We start from the raw sequence: 19,840 nt of genomic DNA, 5'->3' as shown, positions 1-19,840 counted from the left end.
AAAAACATTTAAAATGATCATTTCTGGCTTAATAATGATGATGGTCTGCCAGCACGATATATTTAGAGTTCAAATCTGAATGGGATTCTCAGAGCAGCTGATGGCAAAGTAATTTTGTGATGCTTGGCAGCAGTGCAGCAGAGAGAGGAAACCAGTGGGCTCCGCTGCCTCTTTTTTTGTAATTAGTCGGGCTGTATTTCACTCTGGCAAAACCTAGTGTTGTGTTCAACTGGTCAGGTCACCGCTCCCTTTGGGGACAAAGGCAGTCTGCTCCTTGTCAGATCATGTACAAAGTTATAGAAAACAGCAGTCCATAGCACACGCCGCTATCCAGGAATGAATTTACTAAACTCCCCACACCAAAGCCCTGCATCGTGTAGGTTTACCTCTGCAGTGCACGAGAGAAATCTGCCCTGCTTGCTTCAGCTGCGTCACCAGGGAGAAAGTCTCCACTGTAAAACACAGCTGCTCCGCTCAAAAGCAGAAACATAATCAGCCACCCGGGGAGGCAATTGTTCAGCAGAGAGGGAGGAAGAGAGGGGATGGGAAGATAAGCCGCCAAACACAGTTACTCAAGTCTGTTTTTGCAGCCAGTCTGAGCAGGGACAGGAAACATTTTATGGATTCATGTGTGTTATTCTGATCCCATATTCCAGGATGATCCAATAAAGACACCCATTGTGATTGTGACTTTGATGGCTTAAACGGTGTACAAAGAGAAAATAGGGTGCGTCAATCATCCTGACAGGATATGAGACCTGATATTTACACAAAGAACTAGTAATTATTTCTCTTGTAGCCTACAAGCAAATAATAACATATACTAAATTTTCTTTGGTTCTGTAAAGCAGGGCACAGAAAGGATACTTGTGATCAAAGGTGTACCACAGTCTGAAGAGCCATGCACTCTCCTGTTTGGTTTTGGCCTGAGTGCCATCCTGGAGAAACACATGGAAAAAAAATCTACATATTATCATATTATAAGATTTGCTGCATAAAAAGATCTGGGTCCACTACTGTCATACAGTCAGGTATTATAAGTTAATGCGGTTAGACTGAAAATGATGACGTGTGCATGTTTGGTTAGGTTTTTGCTCATGACAGCGCATGCTTTTGGTAATGTATTGATCATCTAAGTATATACAGAGTTAAAATGATAGATCCATCATAATCTCGTAGATAAATGCCATGTTATTTGGGTCCAGTGAGTTTAGTTTGGTTTTTCGTCTTAAATCATAATTACATCAACATACAGTACTGTGCCAATGTTTTAAGCAGGTGTGGAAAAAATGCTGTGAAGTTAGAATGCTTTTCAAAACAGACATGTTAGTAGATTATATTTGTCAATGATCAAAATACACAGTGAATGAACAGAAGAATAATCTAAATCAAATCAATATTTGGTGTGACCTCCCTTTGCCTTCTAAACAGCATACATTCTTCTAGATATTCTTGAGTTTTTGAAGGAAGTCTTGTTGCTTGTGCTCAGTCTTGCCACAGTGTATGACTTTCGACAGTAAACTCTCTTCAGCAACCTCACCTTGTTGGCCGTTACTCAACCAGCTGTATTCCCCCTACACAGGGTGATTGTGTTTCAAACTACTGACCCTTCGCTAAGCCACGCCCCATATACGCAGCTGACCAAACACAGTGCAGTGTAGGTCTCGCTCTAACTGAGGTCCATCACTTTCATGGTTGCGCGCCATTGTCTGTGGAGCCAACGCTGTCTAACTTACTACTGAATATATCGTTATACAACCCTACTGTTTTTGCTTTTTATTGATGTTAATAGTGAACAGAGACCTACCCAGCTTCACAGGAACAGTGTTAATCCTTAATATCGTTGTCCCTGGTGTTAATTGTCAGATGATGCGGTGTGATCGGTAGGCTTTAGCTCCTGTCTTCATTTGTTTCACATCCGTTTGACAGCCTGAATACAACCTTCAAATGCATAATGCAAAGCTTTCGGTTTCCTTTCGGAGATCGCTTTTTAGTTTTTCCAAAAATTTGACAACATTTCTCCAGAGAGAGCAGTTATAGACAGTGGCAGCGCCATGCTGAGTCCGATAGGTCCGACAGTTTGGTCAGACATAACAACAGTAACTAAAGGGTGGCGATGCTTAAGGGTCAATTGGTGATCATATGCTTTTGTTAGGTATAATTATTTAATTGTACACCTGATGATATGCCTACAAAATCCCTGACTTTGTGCAAGTGTACCCAGAAAAATTTATGCTGTTTGGAAAGCAAAAGGTGGTCACACAAAATATTGATATGACTGAGGTATTTCTTCTTGAAGTGTTTTGTTAATTTATAAATATATTAACATGTTTGTTTTTTGAAAGCATCCTTACTTTTCCATGCATGCCTAAAACTTTTTGCACTGTACCGTATATCATCACTCTAAGAGAATTAGTCATTTGCACCAGAAAAACTGAGAAGCAGTTAAAACACCTGCATGAGTTGAACTGATCAGTACAACTACTAACAAAACATTGTAGCTCCATGGTGACCTGCACTCGTCTCACTCCCACAAACATAATCAAAAGATCACAGCGCTCTAAATATTCTAATTACAGCGTTATAGAGGGTGCATCTTAACACAGCAGACAAGATTCATCATCATAGGTAAAAAAAAATACTGAAAAGTGAGTTAAAGCATTTTGCACACCACGTTAATGGTGCTATTCTGCTTCTCCTGTCTAGTTTAGCAAATTCACCTCCATTCCTCTTGACAAAACTGAACTTGTCTTCAGACTTGCTGACTGTGCACAGCGTCAACATATTTATTGCAGAAAGCAGAACCGGTTCATCAGTGAGAGCTGCACTGACTTAAAGCAGTAATAAATGAGTTCTGAGCGACATCCTCACCCCCTGTAAGACCTGGAAGCTGTCTCCACAGGGCTGCAGGTCTTGATCTGGGTCCACACCAACCCTAAAACACGTAGAAAGAAAAATATTAACTATCATGAAAATGCAATGCATATGTTTAAAATGTAGCTAATATTTAGTTTGATGCCAGTCAGCAGTATTTGTCAGCCCCCAATACTGTTTGCAAGTTTCCTACTTGTGACCTCAATGTGGTTTGTATTTGACGTGATTTTGTGTCCTGTTCACTTTGACACAGAAATTATCTCTTTTTGTGACAACTGCTCCAGCCGAATGCAGATGTGTCCTCTTTGTGGCTCTCCTAAGTGTTAGATGTTGCTTTGAAAGCCAACACATCAAAGTGTTGATTGCTACTCCCTTTCAGTGGCGGAAAGACACTGCAAAATGGCACTCAGCCCAAAACAGACACAGAAAAACAGTGAGAAGCTGAAAGACATTACACAGTTTGTATAAATCATTGTATGGCAAATGAGGGAGAGTTGGGAAAAGGTCATATTTTTCACTGATAGGGAAAATCACAGCCAAGTCACCCTCTGACCCCGTGACAGAGAGACATTTCAGCATGCAAGAACTAAAAAAAACAAAAAAAACAACTCATCTTGTGGAATAGTAATGTGTAACTGTGCTTGCCAACAAACTCATGCTGCATTTTCATATTTCTCTCTTAAACCAAACCCAATGTTAGTGTACTGTATAATTCTTTACCCATACTAAAATATGGTAATTTTGATCCAGTGATAATCATCTTAAAAATGTCAAAGTATTGTTAGTTCACAAAACAATATGCATGTGACATTAAAAATAACTATAAAAAATAATAATTTAATAATACTAAAAAATATGTGTAGCAGTAGCAGTTCGCAACTAGACCGTCTTTTAGTTTTGGGTAAATGACACAACAGATATATAACAATATGACTACAATAACTATAAAAAGGAATAGTTTTCACATTTTGGTAAAGCAGCTTATTCACTTTCTTGCAGAGAGTAAGATGAGAAGATCAATACTCCTCCAATGTCTCTAAATATAAACCTACAGCTAGCAGCCAGTGAGTTTAGCACAAAGACTTGAGGCAGTGGGGAAAGAGCTAGCCTGGCTCTGGCCAAAGGTAAGAATCCACCTATCAGCACCTCAAAAGTGAACTGGAGGGTGGGGACACACACTGATTAACTCCACATAAAACAATTTGCAGTTTTATGGGGAGTTATGGGCTGACCTAAACACTTCCTGTTTCCATTCTGTGTGCTGAGCTAACAAGCAGCTGACATTAGCTTCATTTGTACCGTACATACATGAGAGGGGTATCATCTAACTCTCTGCAAGAAAACGCATAAGATTTGCATTTCCTTAAATGCCAAACAATCCCCTTCAAGTTACTGCAGCATATATTTTCAGTCCTCATGACTGAACAATTTATTTCCCTATAGTGTCTCTTACCAACAGAGAACGATTAAACTGAACACAAGCAGATTTTAAAGGGTCACTTTTAATTCACATAAGCTTTGGAGTAGTTGATTCTAATCCTTTTGGACAGAGGTCAAGGCACTGATGTGTAGCCTTTCCTGGTTACATCAAACTACATCTGACACTGTGCAGTAACCTTAGGAGGTGAAATGAATGTGCATGGTTATCTTTAGAGTTCTCTAAGGCATCCATTTGAGGAATTACCCCTTCTGAGTGAATCAATAACAGCATTTCTCTTTCTGCTTTGTGCCTTAGCAGCTTGAGACGGAGCAGACCAAGGGTATCCGGTTGCCTTTAAGAACGGTCCCCTATCTCAACCACCCACACACCCCCCACAACTACATGCCTAACCTTAACCCTTAGCCTACCCATGACCTCAACCCTAAAACTAAGTACCTGTGGGGACCTCAATTTATGTTCCCAGGGTGACACAAGTCCCCATCAGTTAGTGTGCATTCAGATTAAAGTCCCCACCGCGATATAAGAACATGACACACACACACACACACACACACACACACACACACAACTGGGGGTGTAAAGGGTTGAGAGGAACAAAACACATATCCATACACTCCTATGATTATTTACAACTCTTAACCCAGTAATCAGCCCTATTGGATTTTCATAAAAGTCTTAAAATTCTGTTCAGTGAACAGAAACTTAAAGTGAGCTTATGTTTATTATTTGCAGGGACAATAATGTGGCCTTTTGAAACCAGTTACAAGCTGATGACTCATGTTCAGATATTTTATCCAGTAGTATTGTAAGCTTGTTCAAAAGTTTACAGGTTTGCACAATCAATTTAAAAAAAAAAAAAAAAAAAGGAGCCAGGATTTCACGTTTGAATGGGCCAAAGTAATGTTGGCTGTGACCTTTAATGACAGAAGTTAATATTTTTTGCCTCCTTTAACGGTTTCTAACTGGTAGGCTCAGTAAAACAGAAACGACTGAAAGCACGCCAAGGCGTCTGGTTGATGAGGACAATCTTTTTCTAAAACATTTTCAATGTAGACAACAGTTTGTAGAGTATTTATTACAGATCTAGTATTCTATCCATCATGTTTACTTTTTTCTGTGGACAGTGGATGTGCGGGCTACCTGTCAGCGGTTCAGAATGTGGATGCAGCCAGTTTATTAGCTGCAAAAGCATTTTCCACTGAGACTAGAAGAACAAAGAAAACAATGAAGGCAAGACGGGAGGTGGAGCTGGATGTTCCTTTGTGACATGATTGTCTCTATATTGCATTGACAGCAGAGTTCCAGTTGAGACGAGCTTACGTGCTGACAGAGCAGTGCACCGCTCTCTCTCTCTTGTTCAAAGTCAATTTAGCTCATCCAGCAGTTGATATCCCCCCCCCCCCCCTTCCTCCCAAACAAATAATAATCCAGCCAGATCATCCGAACAACATAGTAGCTTATTTCTTTAAATAGAATTAAAATGTTAGTGTTCTAAGTGAATGGATGTGTTGGACTATTGGCCGCATCTACAAACTGTTGTGAATAACTAACAGCTATCTCTGCATTGAAAATGGTTCATGTGTTAGTCCCACGTGCGGATTTTTAGTAAATAAACAAACACACACACACACACACACACACACGACCTTCAGGGTGGTGAAGGTTGCACAGAGGTCAAATAACCTGCAAAAACAAAGATGTGCAACGCCTGCTGGTGCTGCGTTGGGAAGGGAAACATTATAGACCTTACTCACATGTGTACATGCACACACATTATTGTGTAAGAGAGCGTTCTATTGACTTCCATACACCTGCTGACCTGTAGTCCTAATCCTTTTTGCGGTCCTCTAGGGAATCATCCTGAATGGAGTAAAAATGAGGGAACCATCATGACACAGCTTTCATTTTCTTTCTCAGCTCTTTCGCACACGCTTTTCAGATCGGTTCCCACACATCTATCGGGCTGCGTCTAGGGAACACAGTGTGCATTTGTTCTTTGCACTGCCGTGTGAAAATTTGCTGGACAGTCCACAGAGACACAACAAAGAAAGACTCAGGTTTTCGCATTACGAGAGAAAGCCTTGAATAAAGCACTTGATCATGCTACAGTAACTCCCAGCAACACAGCAACAAAGAATTTACCCTACATAAAGTATGGCCAAGACTGTGTACATAAAAAAAACAAAAAACATTTTGACCATAACTTTGTAAATTGTTCAGTTGTAGGCGACCAAAAAAAGTTTTTCCACTATGTATACTTCATTAACTAAGTCAACTTTTCCAAAACTAAAAGAGCAGAACTGTTTTGTGCATCTCTGACCAAAATGTCTCGTCACTGGACATTCCAAAAATATGTGTCGTGATTGGCATCCTGGCTCCCACACAGTTACCTTTGTCCCCCCCTTTTTTTAAACATACTCTGTGGAATGAGACTTTTTTGTCATGAAGCCTTATACAGTCTGGATGCAATACCCTCTTTAGCTCTGACAAATAGGGTCTGGGGAGGACGCAGATGCATCCACATGGATACCCCTCGCCTCACCCTTCACTTCCAAGCATGTAGGAGAAGCTACGTGAAAAACGTGAAAGGCTTTGTCTAAAGGCAGTGTTTGGATTGTCCATTCTGGGCTACTATAGAAACATGGTGGTGCAACATGGCGGACTTGCACCCTCTGTAGATATAAAGGGCTCTTCTTAAGGTAAAGATAACACAGTTCTTACTTTCAGGTGATTATACACTAATGAAAACATACTTATGAATATTAGATTCCATTTCTGCCATATCCCCCTAAATTTTACACACTGAACCTTACAGTGACCTTTAAATTTTATCCATGGGTTTTGCACACTGTTCTTTTATTTTATTTTCCCCCCCGCAACTCCTTATTGCCTAATTCTGCCTAGATTGGAGCGCCCTTAATTAGTGACAATTCAGTGTCTTTCCAATCAGCATGGTAATCTTGGTTGTACAGATTTATCAACGGTCTAATAGTAGAAGTCATCTTCCAAATGTGGTACAGCCATACTTCCTTCCTCTCTGCCAAATGAATCTGGAAATCATTTTAACCACTCGGATAATTGTTTTGTGGAGATTTCTACAGGTAGAGCTTGTACCAAATTATTTGGCTGAGGGTGTCCCATCTCTGTATATCAGGGGAGTGTTTTTTTGGTGATCATTTTTGCCAATGTGAAATTTTATTTGGGTATCAGTACACCTACATTTTTGTATCTTCAATGTATCTTTCAGTTGTTTTGGTGCAGTATAGTTTAATGTCCCGCATATTTACCAAAAGTGTCCAAAAGCAGTTAACAAAAAACAGTTCATAAACTTTATTGGAAGGTTCACTTAATTATACCAAAACATTGTCTGCATACAACACAATCTTGTGTTGTTCCCCACTTAAATCGCTCAAAAACCGTATACAAAAACCTCCAGCTCACAGAATTGAAGGCCTTCTCGCATTCAGACCAACATTATCATGGGTTTATCTCTCTGAGCTAAACACCAGCTGGTGAAGGACATTTTTGACTGTCTTCGAACCAAATTTGTTTAACATTCCAACTTTGTCTCTGAAAAATGTGTTTTGAAGAGTCTCAACCATTTCGGTTTTCCCGTGGCTCTTTGTAGGTACCCAATGTTCCCCTTCGTCAGAAAAACAGAAGTAAACAGCAAAAAGAAAGATCCCCATTTGAAGCAACCACACACTTTCCCAACACCAGTTACCAAGAAACCCAAAAAAGAAAACATATGTATACATTCAAATACAGCACCTGAAGTACTCCCACTTTCCATGTTGACATCGCTCTTGCTTGGCGCTGTTCCCAAAGCTGTCATATCATAAACATATACACTCAGTATCGAGCACAGGATTAGCATATTTAGCCCCTCTTATTAATGGGACTAAAAAATAACCATCTTGTGTTTTGGTCGATACTCATATGAGGAACTGGAACGCTCACGGTGCAACACAAACATCCAAACTCTAACATTACCCAACATTGGATGGATGGTCATTTCTTAAGAATAAGTTTCTTTTTTGTATGAAAAAAAACTCTGTTTTTTCACATTACATAAAAGTATGTCACACATATTATTTGGAGGATGTTTTAGTTTAATGGAGGATCAGACACAAATGAGAGTTTAAGCAGATCACTCAGATGACCACTCAGTGTTTTAAAAACAGTAATTGGCAACAGTCCCTGCCAGATATCATCCTCTGTTTTGGGGACATGCATTAATCCTTGGAGTTGGCACAGAGGATCAGCAGATGTTTGTCCTAAACATTACATAAAAAAATAAAAAACACTGGATGAAATAACTGGAACTCTTCAACTGACGATTCAGCTGCTTTCAACAGTTTCACTGCTTTCATCTCTTATTGTTTACAACCGGTCATCTCAGTGATTATACCTCCAGTTCCTTTTTTGAAACTGATTTGATTTCAGTTCCTTTCAGTCTTTGAACTTCAACTGAATTGTCAATTCCTTTCAGCATTGTAACTTACTCTACCTTTGTTCAGTGCTTACACAACTTCTTCCAGTACTTCCATTTTAAATGCCATGCCAACATCGTTCACTAATTGTGTGTGTTTTGTAAGCCTCTTCAGCTTCTTTTAGCATTTCAGCTATTTCAAAATGTTTCAACTTATAATTTTTCAGCTGCATGCACACTTCCTTTTCTAGTTTATACAGTAGTTCTACCAAAATCCAAACTAAGCTACTAAAGCATTTTTTCCCCTCAAAATGCTCCTTATATCAAAAAACCTTACACTGAAACAAACAAAGCAAGTCTTACTAGAGATACTTTGAGTGCACCTAAAATGTTCTGCATTGGAGTTGACAGATTGGTAGCTCTTCCCTGACCCAGCGTGAGCACACAGGGATCTCTTTCTCTCTTGATGGCTGCACTGGCGGGGCTCTGTGATAAGCTGCCTGCTCACAAACCATCCATCAAAACCCAACAACAGGAACCAGCAGCGTCTCCTCTCACACCAGATGTTTGCTATCTCTGCACCAGTGCTCCATCACATCCTGCTCATCAACCTCACTGCCTCACCAGAACTGACTTTCCAGAGGATTGTATCATAAAACTATAAATAGAATAGCAAATGACACCTTGCAGATTGAATCTTCATTATTAAATACTGGGGGGAAAAATACTAAAAATATTAATAATGTGTTATATATGTAAACACAGTCAATTTTGTTTTATGTCCTATGAATGTCACGTCCGACTACTCCTCAGGGCTTTAAAAGTGTCCCTCATGAAGTGTAAAATTGTGTCAATTTATGCATTTATGCGATTACGGAGCACGGTTGATATCTGCCTGCCATGCGCCACAGGTCCCGGTTACCATGGCAATGAGTTCATGGGGGATATTTTGGCAATGCTCTAAACCTCCACAAACCACAACAGTTCCTGCTCGGTCCGAGGAGGCATTACTCATATTAAACAGAGGCTGTTCATTCAGGCCGCCCCTGCTGCCGTCACACACATCACCAGCCCATAATCCGCTTTGTCGTGACAAATAGAAGCTCCCAGTGCATCATGGTCACACAGAAATTACTGTAAGTGAGGCTGACAGACAGACTGCCATGCTAGCAAAGTCTAAAGCACCAGTCCTACCACAGCTTGGTCATAAACAGCTATTACAACTGTAGATTCGGCATCACTTCTGGCTCAGGAATGATCTTGATTTTGAGAGTTATAGTTCAAATGTTCAGTCTGAGAGTGAGGAACCTATAGGGCTTCATATAGTGGAAAATGGCAGGAAATCTTCAAAGATGCAACAAAAGTCCTTGTGACTGAAAAAAGCTCTGGAAGAACATGGGAGATGGAAAGTCAGCAGCAGTTGAGAGCTCTGGCCCCATCTCCTGGATAATAAACCACCAGGCAAGATACATTTAGCAATGTCAGCTTGGGATAAATTACATGAAGTAAAAAAATATATATAATGCAGATAGTGCACTCTGCCTTTGTCTAATCTGAGAATATGAGGGGGATATGCAGTATACATACTACAGACAAAATGTGTTCTTTCAGCATTCTGCAGCTGTTTGTTTAAAAAAATAAACTAGCTAATAGGTGGTGATGGTGCAGTGGATAAAACACATGCCTTTAGTGTGAGAGACCCAGGTTCAAATCCACTGTGTAACACCAATGTGTCCCTGAGCAAGACACTTAACCCCTAGTTGCTCCAGAGGCGTGCGACCTCCGACGTGTATAGCAATTGTAAGTCGCTAAATGAATAAATCTAAATGTAATAGAAATTGTTCTGCATGATGTCTGTGCTTCTGCTATTAATATTTATACTGAAATCCACAATAAATTAATTTTGAACAATTTAATGAATGTAAATATGTGATTTACAGGTAACTTAACCGAAACAAAAAACAATCATTCTATCAAAAGTTGTAAATTCAAAAAGATGTAAATTCATGCAACTGCTTTAAGCTAGTTAGCAACGTTAGCATTAGCAGGAAATTAGCGGTCATGATTGGATTTAGATACTGCCCCATTTTGTCATGTGGAACTAATTACCATTATTTAATTTCATCAAAAATATTATATTTTTCATTTACAGACAACAGTACATTTAGCTTTATTTGAGGCTAGCTGTGGTTATCTCACCAGCTTGATTTCACGTCGCTTGCTTTAGCTGTCTGGTTGGCAATCTTTCTGTGGCAGAGTGTAGTAAGCGTGATAGCTCATTCTAGCCACAGTGTTTTTAATTGGTGCAAATGATTGCTGTTTTCACAGAAATTATAGATTTCTATGGCATGCTTTACCTCTTTGTTTAAAATTTGGGGGAATGATCTACGTGTGGCTTTAAAGGAAGATATGGTCGTGTAAATGCAACAGAATACAGTTTTCAATTACAAGTAACCAAACACTTTGGCTATTTATTTCAAGATTGTTGGGTCCCTTTTCTTTCATGACTGAAAATGTTTTAGTTGTGAGAACTTTATCCAAATGCAGAGGAGATGCTGAAAAGTAAGGCAGATTATCTCTCACTGCACAAAATTGTTGCGTCACCTGATGTGTAGCCAGGACAACATGGGTGTTGTCCCGCCGCCAAACACCCAGACCGTGAAAAAGACAATGAGCAGCGTGGTGGTGAACATCATCTGGCGGGCATAGGTGGCCGTATCCCGGATGGCCAAGGCGAATGCCATCGCCCCGCGCAGACCTGCAGATGGTGACATCCAAAAATCATCTAATCACATTTGTGGTTCCAGCTTCTCAGTTGTGGCACTTGAATATTTCTCATTTCAAATTGAATATCTTAAGCTTTTACACTGTTAGTCAAACAAATCCAGAAATGAAAATAAATCATTGGTTGCAGCAATAAAAATCACATTTAGCCTGACATGTATTTTCCATACCTGCAAACATCATCATATGCTGGAAGTTTCCCTTGATCTTGTGCCTTCTGCCGAGGTTGAGGAGGAAGGAGAGCGGGTAAATGTTGAAAGCTCTTCCGATGAATATGGCACTCTGATAGGCAGGTTAAGAAGTCTTTGCTGAAGAGATTCAGGGAGCTAGGTGTCCTACAGTAATACATGAAAGTGAACTTAATATTGGAGCAGGAAAGTCTTTCTTGGAATGATCTTTTTGGATGTAAATTGCCCAAGAATCTTCCACAAGGGAGGATAACCATAATCTACAGCTGTGGAAAAATGTTAATTCTGCGAGAGGGGTAGTCCCAAATGCAAAACATGCTGGTTGTGACCCAAAAGGATACAAAAGCCCCTATGATGAAAATAGGGCTGAAAACGTGATTCTGGAAAGTGAACAGAGCCAAACCCATGTAGGAGAAGATGAAATTCTCAGCCAGGAAGTGAAGGACCTCAAAGAGCTGCATGGAAAATAGAACATTCATCATGAATTCAATTTAGAAATGTATGAATACAAATAAAAATCCATATTAAAAGCCTTAAAATGTTCAGGTTCAGTGAAGCTTCACAGAAAGTGCACTGCACTGCTTAAAAAAAGTAATCTGCCTGTTTGTCATCTATTCCCTCCAAATCCAAAAAAGCTTTGAGATTTGTTTTTGCTTTCTCTCCCAGGCTGCCTGATGATTACAGAGATGACTGCATCTATGTCGCTCTGAGCGAGAAGCATTGGACAAGAGCAAACACTCTGATGCAGAGACACATGAAAATGCTCAGCATAAGTCAGAACAAGAAAAATTTTCACCATTTCTGTTTTGATCTATGTGAAGCACTGCCATTGTAAAATACATGTGTAGCTTTCTTTGAAACTGAATACAATGAGCCTGCCAGGATGCTGATCCACAATGTGCCATGCTGCGTGTTGTCCACATGCAAATCTGTACCCTGTCCTCAAGACTGAACCCCCTCTGGCAAAGTAAATAGTCGCATCAGGGGGGATGTCCTCAGACAACCCCGATTAAGGTCACAGCAGGCGGATCACTGAGCCATCTGGCACTGCGGCCAAGCACCCTGTTCATACTATCAGGGGGTTCAAAATTGGTCCAAAATAAATAAGGCTGCCTGTGCAGGAAGTGGTCAGATGTTACCTGTTTGGTGCGTTTTGTTGACTCTTCAGAGAGGTTGTTGTAGGTGTAGTGAGCCTGCGTGATGCCACAGAACAGCACAGCCACGACACCTGGAGGACAACACACACATACAAACACACATTTAGGAGCCTTAACGCGATGACTGAGTGCATTGCACAGGGTGGAAAATTCACCTATATAATAACATCAGAACCAACGTTTTTCAGTCTTCTTATTGCTTTGCTACTGTGTATTACATTATCTGTTCATTTCATGTGCTGCACATCTGTTGTGTAATCTGTATCTAAGTCCCTGTCATTTCATTTCTATAACAGACAGATTCAGTTCTCTGAGGATGATTTATCAGTACTTAGTTTAAACTGCTCATAATTACATTATTCAGCATTACCAACAACATGGGTGAGCTTACGGAATTAAAAGGTTCTGTCTAGATCAAATGCAGTTGTGAATGATCATCAAAAAAGTCATTTTTAAAGACCACATTTTCTTTTTGAAAAAAAAATATAATGGAATAGCTGAATAAAAAGTTGTGCTTATGACGATCTGACCAAAACATTCACTTTTTTTCTACATTTTGTCACCTTTTGCAAATGGATTGTTTTTCTTCATCTGCTGATTAATATATTTAGATTGAAGAAATCAAGAATCTAAAGCAAGGGGAGTTGTTTTTGACTTAGCATTTCTAGACCTGAATGACTGAGAATCTTCACAGACAATGTTTGATTAATTTAAGTCTGACAGATGTTGAATGTGCAGGATTCTTTTAGCTCCCTGAACCACAGCTGTCTAGTGCCTTTTTCCCAAATTGCAACCACCACTGTACCACCATACAGCTCACCTGTGAACCCGCAGGCTTCAGCTAGCAGGAAAGTGCTCCAGGACATGAGGAAGAAGAGGGCCGTCTCCAGTAGTGGGAAACAGTGCAGCTTAGTGAACTTGGTGACGTGGGCGTTGAGTTAAAGTCGCAACACTGTTCAAAGCTCTTACTCACCTACTATCCCAATAAACACAAATCCAACTGGAAATTCGATTCATATTTGTATTTTCATTTCAAACTATGTACTGGAGAAAGGATATGAGAGCGGTGACAACGCCTGTGGCTGCACCCATCACAAAGGAGCCGCTGAAAATACCCAGGAAAACCCCCACCGACTTGAAAAAGGCTGCAGCATCAAACATGTGCGTGTTAGCTCCACTGGGCTGATAGGCCACAATTGACCTGAAATACAAACAGGTGGCAGGCATTCAGTATTTGTCATAAATTTACCAATGCTGAATTGATTCACCTCCTTATACTGAGGACACATCTCATTTTGGTTCTTTTTGAAAAACAATCTCTGTGCCCATGATTTGTTTATGTGTTTACATATCTACCAAAACGGAATCAAGTAACTGGTCCTAAAAAATCTCTAGGAGAAGGTGATTTGTAATCTTCCAGTAGAGGGAGGCAGAGTGCTGTCTGTCTGTCAGGAGGAGCAGCGATGCAAAGCCGTGCTGCTCTGTCTCACACCCCAGTGTTGAATTTCAACTTCAGGAGCTCAAAAACCATGCAGAGAGAGACTTTATCTGGTAGAGAAGGAAAAAAAAGTGTATGACGTAATATAATTAATAAAAGTATGACTTACGAGGAAAGCACAATGGCAACTGCGTCATTCATAACACTTTCTCCAAACAGCAGAGCGTAGAGATCCCCGTCTGCGTGGAGCTCATTAAAGATGGCCAACACAGTCACTAAGAGAGAAAAAAAAAACAGCATCTAACTTTATATATACAGCCATAAACTGCATCACATAACCTTGGCTCATAGTCAGCATGTGTGTGTGTGTCGCACCTGGGTCTGTGGCAGAGATAATGGCACCAAAGAAAAGGCAGTCAGTGTAGTAGAACTTGTCAGCTAGCTGTCCGACCACTTGCATCAGTTTGACCACACCGTACATCAGATTCCTGAAGATGGACATGAGCAGGAAATTGGATCGGATAGTTCCTGATTTTAAACTGACAGGTCATAAAGAGAAGGTGGACACTCACCCAATAACAAAACATGAGATGGCAGTGCCAAGAAATGCATAGGTTATGATGGAGCCCAGATTCCTAAAGAAGTGTCTCTAGAGAAGGAAAAGGAGAAGACAAGGAAAAGGAAAAACAACACACTTTATAACAGGGTTTAATGAGTACAAAGTTGGCAACGCTGTTCCATTCTCAGAAACTGTGCGTGTTCACACTGAACGTATTTTAGTTTCCTTTTATAAAACAAATGTATCTTAATTATCAGTGAAGGTGTCAGAGGCCTCAGGTCAGTAACGAGCCACCTCTGGGGCAGGAAACTCCCTAGAAACACACAGATTCAGCTGCTTGTCTGGTTGTACAACAAACCAACATCCCAACTCAAACGCCTCTCCGGATCACTTTCATAGCTGACCCCTCCCCCAACTCTTTCTGCAGAAAATGCTGATTCAGATTTGTCAAGGAAGTGTGCCTTTTCCTTAGTGAAGTAAAACATAGAAGAATTAAACAAAAAGGAAGAAGAAAATACTGAAATGATTTTGTTCCAGATATACATGACAGACCGTCACAGGTAATTATGCAAGCATTTAAGCATTTGCATCAGTTACAGTCCTGTGTGTTCTGCTACAGGGATCTAATGCAAAGTATTTACTGAATCAACAAGTTGACTGAATCAATAAGTTAACGCCAAAAAGGCACACAAGTTAACATGACCTCCTGTTTCCTATTTCCTGAGGCCATTTCTTTGACTCAGCAAATTCCATCTTGAATTGCATGTTCACTAAAGCTATAAACTGTCTCAGAGAGATTTATTTAATAACTCAACCTGGAGCATCTTGTACTTGAGAATTAATAGTCAGCACAGACTAGATTGGTCAGACAAAACAAGCAATGTAATGTTACCTTGAACTTTGAGAACTTGTGATGGGCCTTTTCTGTATTTTAAAAAAAAATATTTTACAGACTAATCAATCTATAATGACACTAATCATTAGCTGAGACTAAAGCTTTGTAGCAAGTCCATACTACATCCCAATTATACATATTAATTCTAAGTGACTAAAGTGTAAATATATTTAAACCAGTCAGTATCAAGGCTAAATAAAGTGCTGTGCTGTTTACGGACACTATTTTCCCACAATGCAATGCACAAAGGAAACGGAGGAGCTGCTCACAGCTGGAACTTTTTTTTTTAAATAAGTGGGGGGTGATGAAACAGCCACAAAGAAATAGCTAGAAACAAATACAAATACAGTCTACATGTACAAACAGTCATACCAGTTAATATAACAAAAAAGGTGCCAAAAACGTATTGTGTCCCTTTCTGTTAGGATAAAACACAACAATAAAACTAACTAATTAAAGCAGCATTATACAATAATAATGTAGCATATACAGTACAGTATTAGTAAGGAGTTGCAACACAGACAAGTAAGACTCCTTTGAGCTAAATGCCAAATTTAGCATGCTAACATGCTGACAATGACAATACTAACATGCTGATGTTAAGTTGATGATGTTAAGTATGATGTTTACCATCTTTACCATCTTTAGTTTAGCATGCTAACATTTTCTAATTAGCACAAAACATAAAGCACATCAACAACAAGCAACTCCAAGGAATTGCCAGGGTTAATAAAATGTATCGTAAGAGGGACATGAATATGTGTACCACATTTCATAGAAATACATCCAATAGTTGTAGAGAAATTTCAGTCTGTGGTGGACCGACTGAGAAAGGGAGAGTAAGTGATTAGTGCAGATGGACAGTTGATATTTGAACTCAGTTCCCATACAAATACACCCCCTCCCTTCAGTGCTCCCACAGAAGCTCCACCTCCCAAATTTCAAATCTCTTAGGATTCTGCAGAAAGTTATGACCTGGCATTTCTAGCCTTTGCCTGGTCATAACTTTCTTCTCTGTTTATACTCTTCAGACCTTTCCTCTTTGGCTGTGTCTCGGCCATCTCTCCTTCACAGTGCCTGGTGTCAAGCATGTTCGAATGTGCCAGTGTATAGAACTCTCTCTCTGCCACTGCCTCTGTGAACGAGCATCAACGCCACTTGTTGCTGATTGGCTGGAAAAATGTTGTGGGAAGGTCCACACCACTATCTTAGTTTTCCATTTACAGAGCCAGGGCTGTCTAGGAAAGCCAGAAGCCAGAACACATACAAAACAGAGAGCTAGCAAACCATGAGGAAATATTCACTGAATTTAACAACTGGATTACAATCACTATCCCTCACTATCCCTTTAAAACTCAACCACTTCACTTTAACCCATGGTCATGATGATCCTTAAAGATCCTTTAAGATGCTCTGCACAGCAGCAAAGCACAAGGTCATTCCCCCTGGATCAGGCTGAGGGGCGCCCTCACAATAAGAACATAGATCAGATGTCACCAGCTGTTTAAACACACTTCACTCTCCATTATTTCAAGGTTAGGGCACTAAAGTATCTTTGCTGAAATTCTACTACACACAATAATCTCATACATAAAAAGTACCACCTGTAGTTGAAACTGTCATACCGGTAAATATGGTGATGAATAATGAATGCATTGTGCCTCCCAAATGATTCCCCAAATAAAACAAATCTGTTGCTATACAAAAATCAAAAGCAGAAACTACTCCTACTATATTGTCAGCGTCAGCCATTTTTCTTTACCAACATAAGTGTCAAAGAGGAAGCGAAAGACACCTGCTCTGGACTTCCCCTCAAAAGGGCCACTTATGTTCTGAAAACACTGAACGCTTTAAGTCTAACCAATGAGGGGTTTCCTTATCCAAGCATCTCTACAGTGAGACAGCAGTTTGTGGCAGCCTGTAGGACCACCTGGCACACACAAAAACATCATCGTATATTACTGTGTATCATAGAAATTCAGCTTTGAAACAGTCATAAATGCAGAATTTTACACGTAACACCTCACCTTCTTTAGACTGTACCCAGCATGGAAAATAATTGGAGGCAGCAATATGTTGAAGAATACTTCAGGGTCAAATGTCACCTGGAAAAACATAATAAATAAAAAAGGTTAACAAGGTAATCTGGCAAATGCAGAACTAAAAAAATAACTTTTTTTTTTACCGTTACCTTGCGCAGCATATCATTCTGCTCCACATTGTGAATCTCTCTGGAATTGATCTCCCCTTTGAGGGTGTACTCAAAGAACTTGCCGCTGACATTAAGCAGCAGGGTGCTGACAGGTCCTTCCTTCAGCAAGCAGCTTGGGGGTGTCTTGTTGTGGTAGCTGGTGGCAGGGATGCCATACCGCAGAATTACACCGACCAGCAATCCTGAGGAAATCAAAGGAGAAAACCATGACAGTAAGACAAAAAGATGAGATGGAAACATTAAGCTTTAGACATTTCTTGATGGTATAGCCTTTTCAATTTACAATTGCCCAAAATTAAACGCGCCCCGGTTCAGGCAGTGACATAGAAAACAGTAGACCAAAGGAAGACAAATGGAGAGAAGGTAAGCAGAAGCTTCTGTGGAGAGCTAAATCCAGGAAGAAAGGAATGAGGCAGCCAGTTAGAGACCATTAAATCCTCTGATCAGACATCAGTTATCTACAGGAGACATAGCAAAGCTGCCTATCAGAGGGTTAACCTCAAACATCACATTCTGTCTTTGGTCTAATCACACACACACACACTTTTGCAACAGGGTTGACTTTGAACAATTGTTGAGAATTAAAATCGCCTGTTGTCTCAATGCCTTGCTAAATATATTCATATGACAGAGTTAACAAACTTTAGGGTCTTCCCAGCCTGTGGAAAGTTTCCTGTTTTTGTACCGGGAAGTAGCCTACCATAAAAGGAAAATTAGCATTTGATGTTAGTCCTGCAACACACCATGTTGTTCCTTTAAATTTACACCAGAAATGTTGAATGTTGTAAAAATGAAGGTATTCTGCACCATTGGTTTGTTTTCATTAGCATGTCACATTAAGCAACTATATATACCAACTGAAACCACATGGTTTTCTGCAGTCTGCTCTTTGTACAGCAAATCGATATTGTGACAAGGTTTCTGCCTGGCAGCACCATTATACTGATGATACTCCTAAAAATACAAACAGTGCAATCTTGCACAACATAGGTTTTAACTTCATCATACCAAACTGAATCCGCTAAAATAATACTACAACTTGACCGAGATAGGATTCCACTTGTTTATTAATGAATATAACACATAAAGTTATGTGCACAGAAGCTCTACACCTGAAGTCAAATTATGTGCAAAGAGTACATCTCTGCTGTAATATTATTAGCCTACTGTCAGTTTGTGCTTTTGACCTATTGCCAGCATGTGGCCCATATTTGTGAAAGTGGAAAATGAAACTACAAATGCAGCTTAACTGGAGAAACACCAAAGGACACTTCACTTTTGAAGCATTAAAAAGAAAAAAAAAAAAAAGAAAATCAAAGTCTGTCTTTTTTTATGCCAGACTGCTGGTTAATAAGTGACATTTGTAGCACTGACTGACTGGGAAGAAAAACTAAATACAGATGTGGTCTGAGAGATTATTAGGCTAGTGAAATAGTTTAGTTCAACATAACCAGGCAGCACACACTGGTGGTGGTCACTGACTCTGGTCAAGTTATTTAATCATGCAGTCAAGATGAAAAAACAGACTTTGTTTTTTTAACTTCAGAGTTTCATCTGGACTCTTCTGCTGCTAGGATAGTATGATCTCTGTTGATTTCACAACTAAGCATTTGCAGTTGGCTCTGTAGCACTTTAGTCTACTCAGTATTTTTCTATGCTTATGTTGATGTCCCTTTAGGAACAAACTGTGGCACAGAAATACATCCAGACCCCAGCTGACAACAGCTCTTCTGACCAATGAATGAGATGAATCCTGATTTCATTACTTTTAATTTCCTGATTTCTAACCTTTAACAACCAAAGACCAAGGTAATCTCCCTTTTTAAGATGCATGATTATGTTGGTTAGACATGTAGTCTT

The 19,840-nt window shown here is 39.8% G+C and overlaps 1 protein-coding gene across 2 annotated transcripts in view; it reads right to left on the bottom strand.

Moving 5' to 3' along the window:
* Nucleotides 1–19,840, bottom strand: part of slc9a7 (solute carrier family 9 member 7) — a 31,046-nt gene that overhangs the window by 9,933 nt on the left and 1,273 nt on the right. Inside the window, exons 2-15 of one of the 2 annotated variants that reach the window (XM_038716625.1) lie at nt 17,960–18,162; nt 17,796–17,873; nt 14,887–14,963; nt 14,690–14,802; nt 14,484–14,589; nt 13,936–14,077; nt 13,697–13,802; nt 12,859–12,947; nt 12,061–12,174; nt 11,702–11,813; nt 11,352–11,505; nt 8,087–8,143; nt 2,872–2,935; nt 868–938 (exon numbers count right to left, since the gene is read on the bottom strand). In XM_038716625.1, coding sequence (XP_038572553.1) covers nt 868–938; nt 2,872–2,935; nt 8,087–8,143; nt 11,352–11,505; nt 11,702–11,813; nt 12,061–12,174; nt 12,859–12,947; nt 13,697–13,802; nt 13,936–14,077; nt 14,484–14,589; nt 14,690–14,802; nt 14,887–14,963; nt 17,796–17,873; nt 17,960–18,162 — 1,486 coding nt within the window. The remainder of the gene's footprint in view (nt 1–867; nt 939–2,871; nt 2,936–8,086; nt 8,144–11,351; nt 11,506–11,701; nt 11,814–12,060; nt 12,175–12,858; nt 12,948–13,696; nt 13,803–13,935; nt 14,078–14,483; nt 14,590–14,689; nt 14,803–14,886; nt 14,964–17,795; nt 17,874–17,959; nt 18,163–19,840) is intronic. The other variant, XM_038716626.1, reaches the window with a different exon arrangement.

This window comes from Micropterus salmoides, unplaced genomic scaffold (assembly GCF_014851395.1).
Source record: "Micropterus salmoides isolate LMB-PRFRI ecotype aquatic unplaced genomic scaffold, ASM1485139v1 Ms_hic_scaffold_13, whole genome shotgun sequence".
In the NCBI taxonomy this organism is placed as follows: Eukaryota; Metazoa; Chordata; class Actinopteri; order Centrarchiformes; family Centrarchidae; genus Micropterus; species Micropterus salmoides.
Note: the sequence above shows the minus strand (reverse complement) of the source record. Positions and strands in the feature narration are given on the sequence as shown.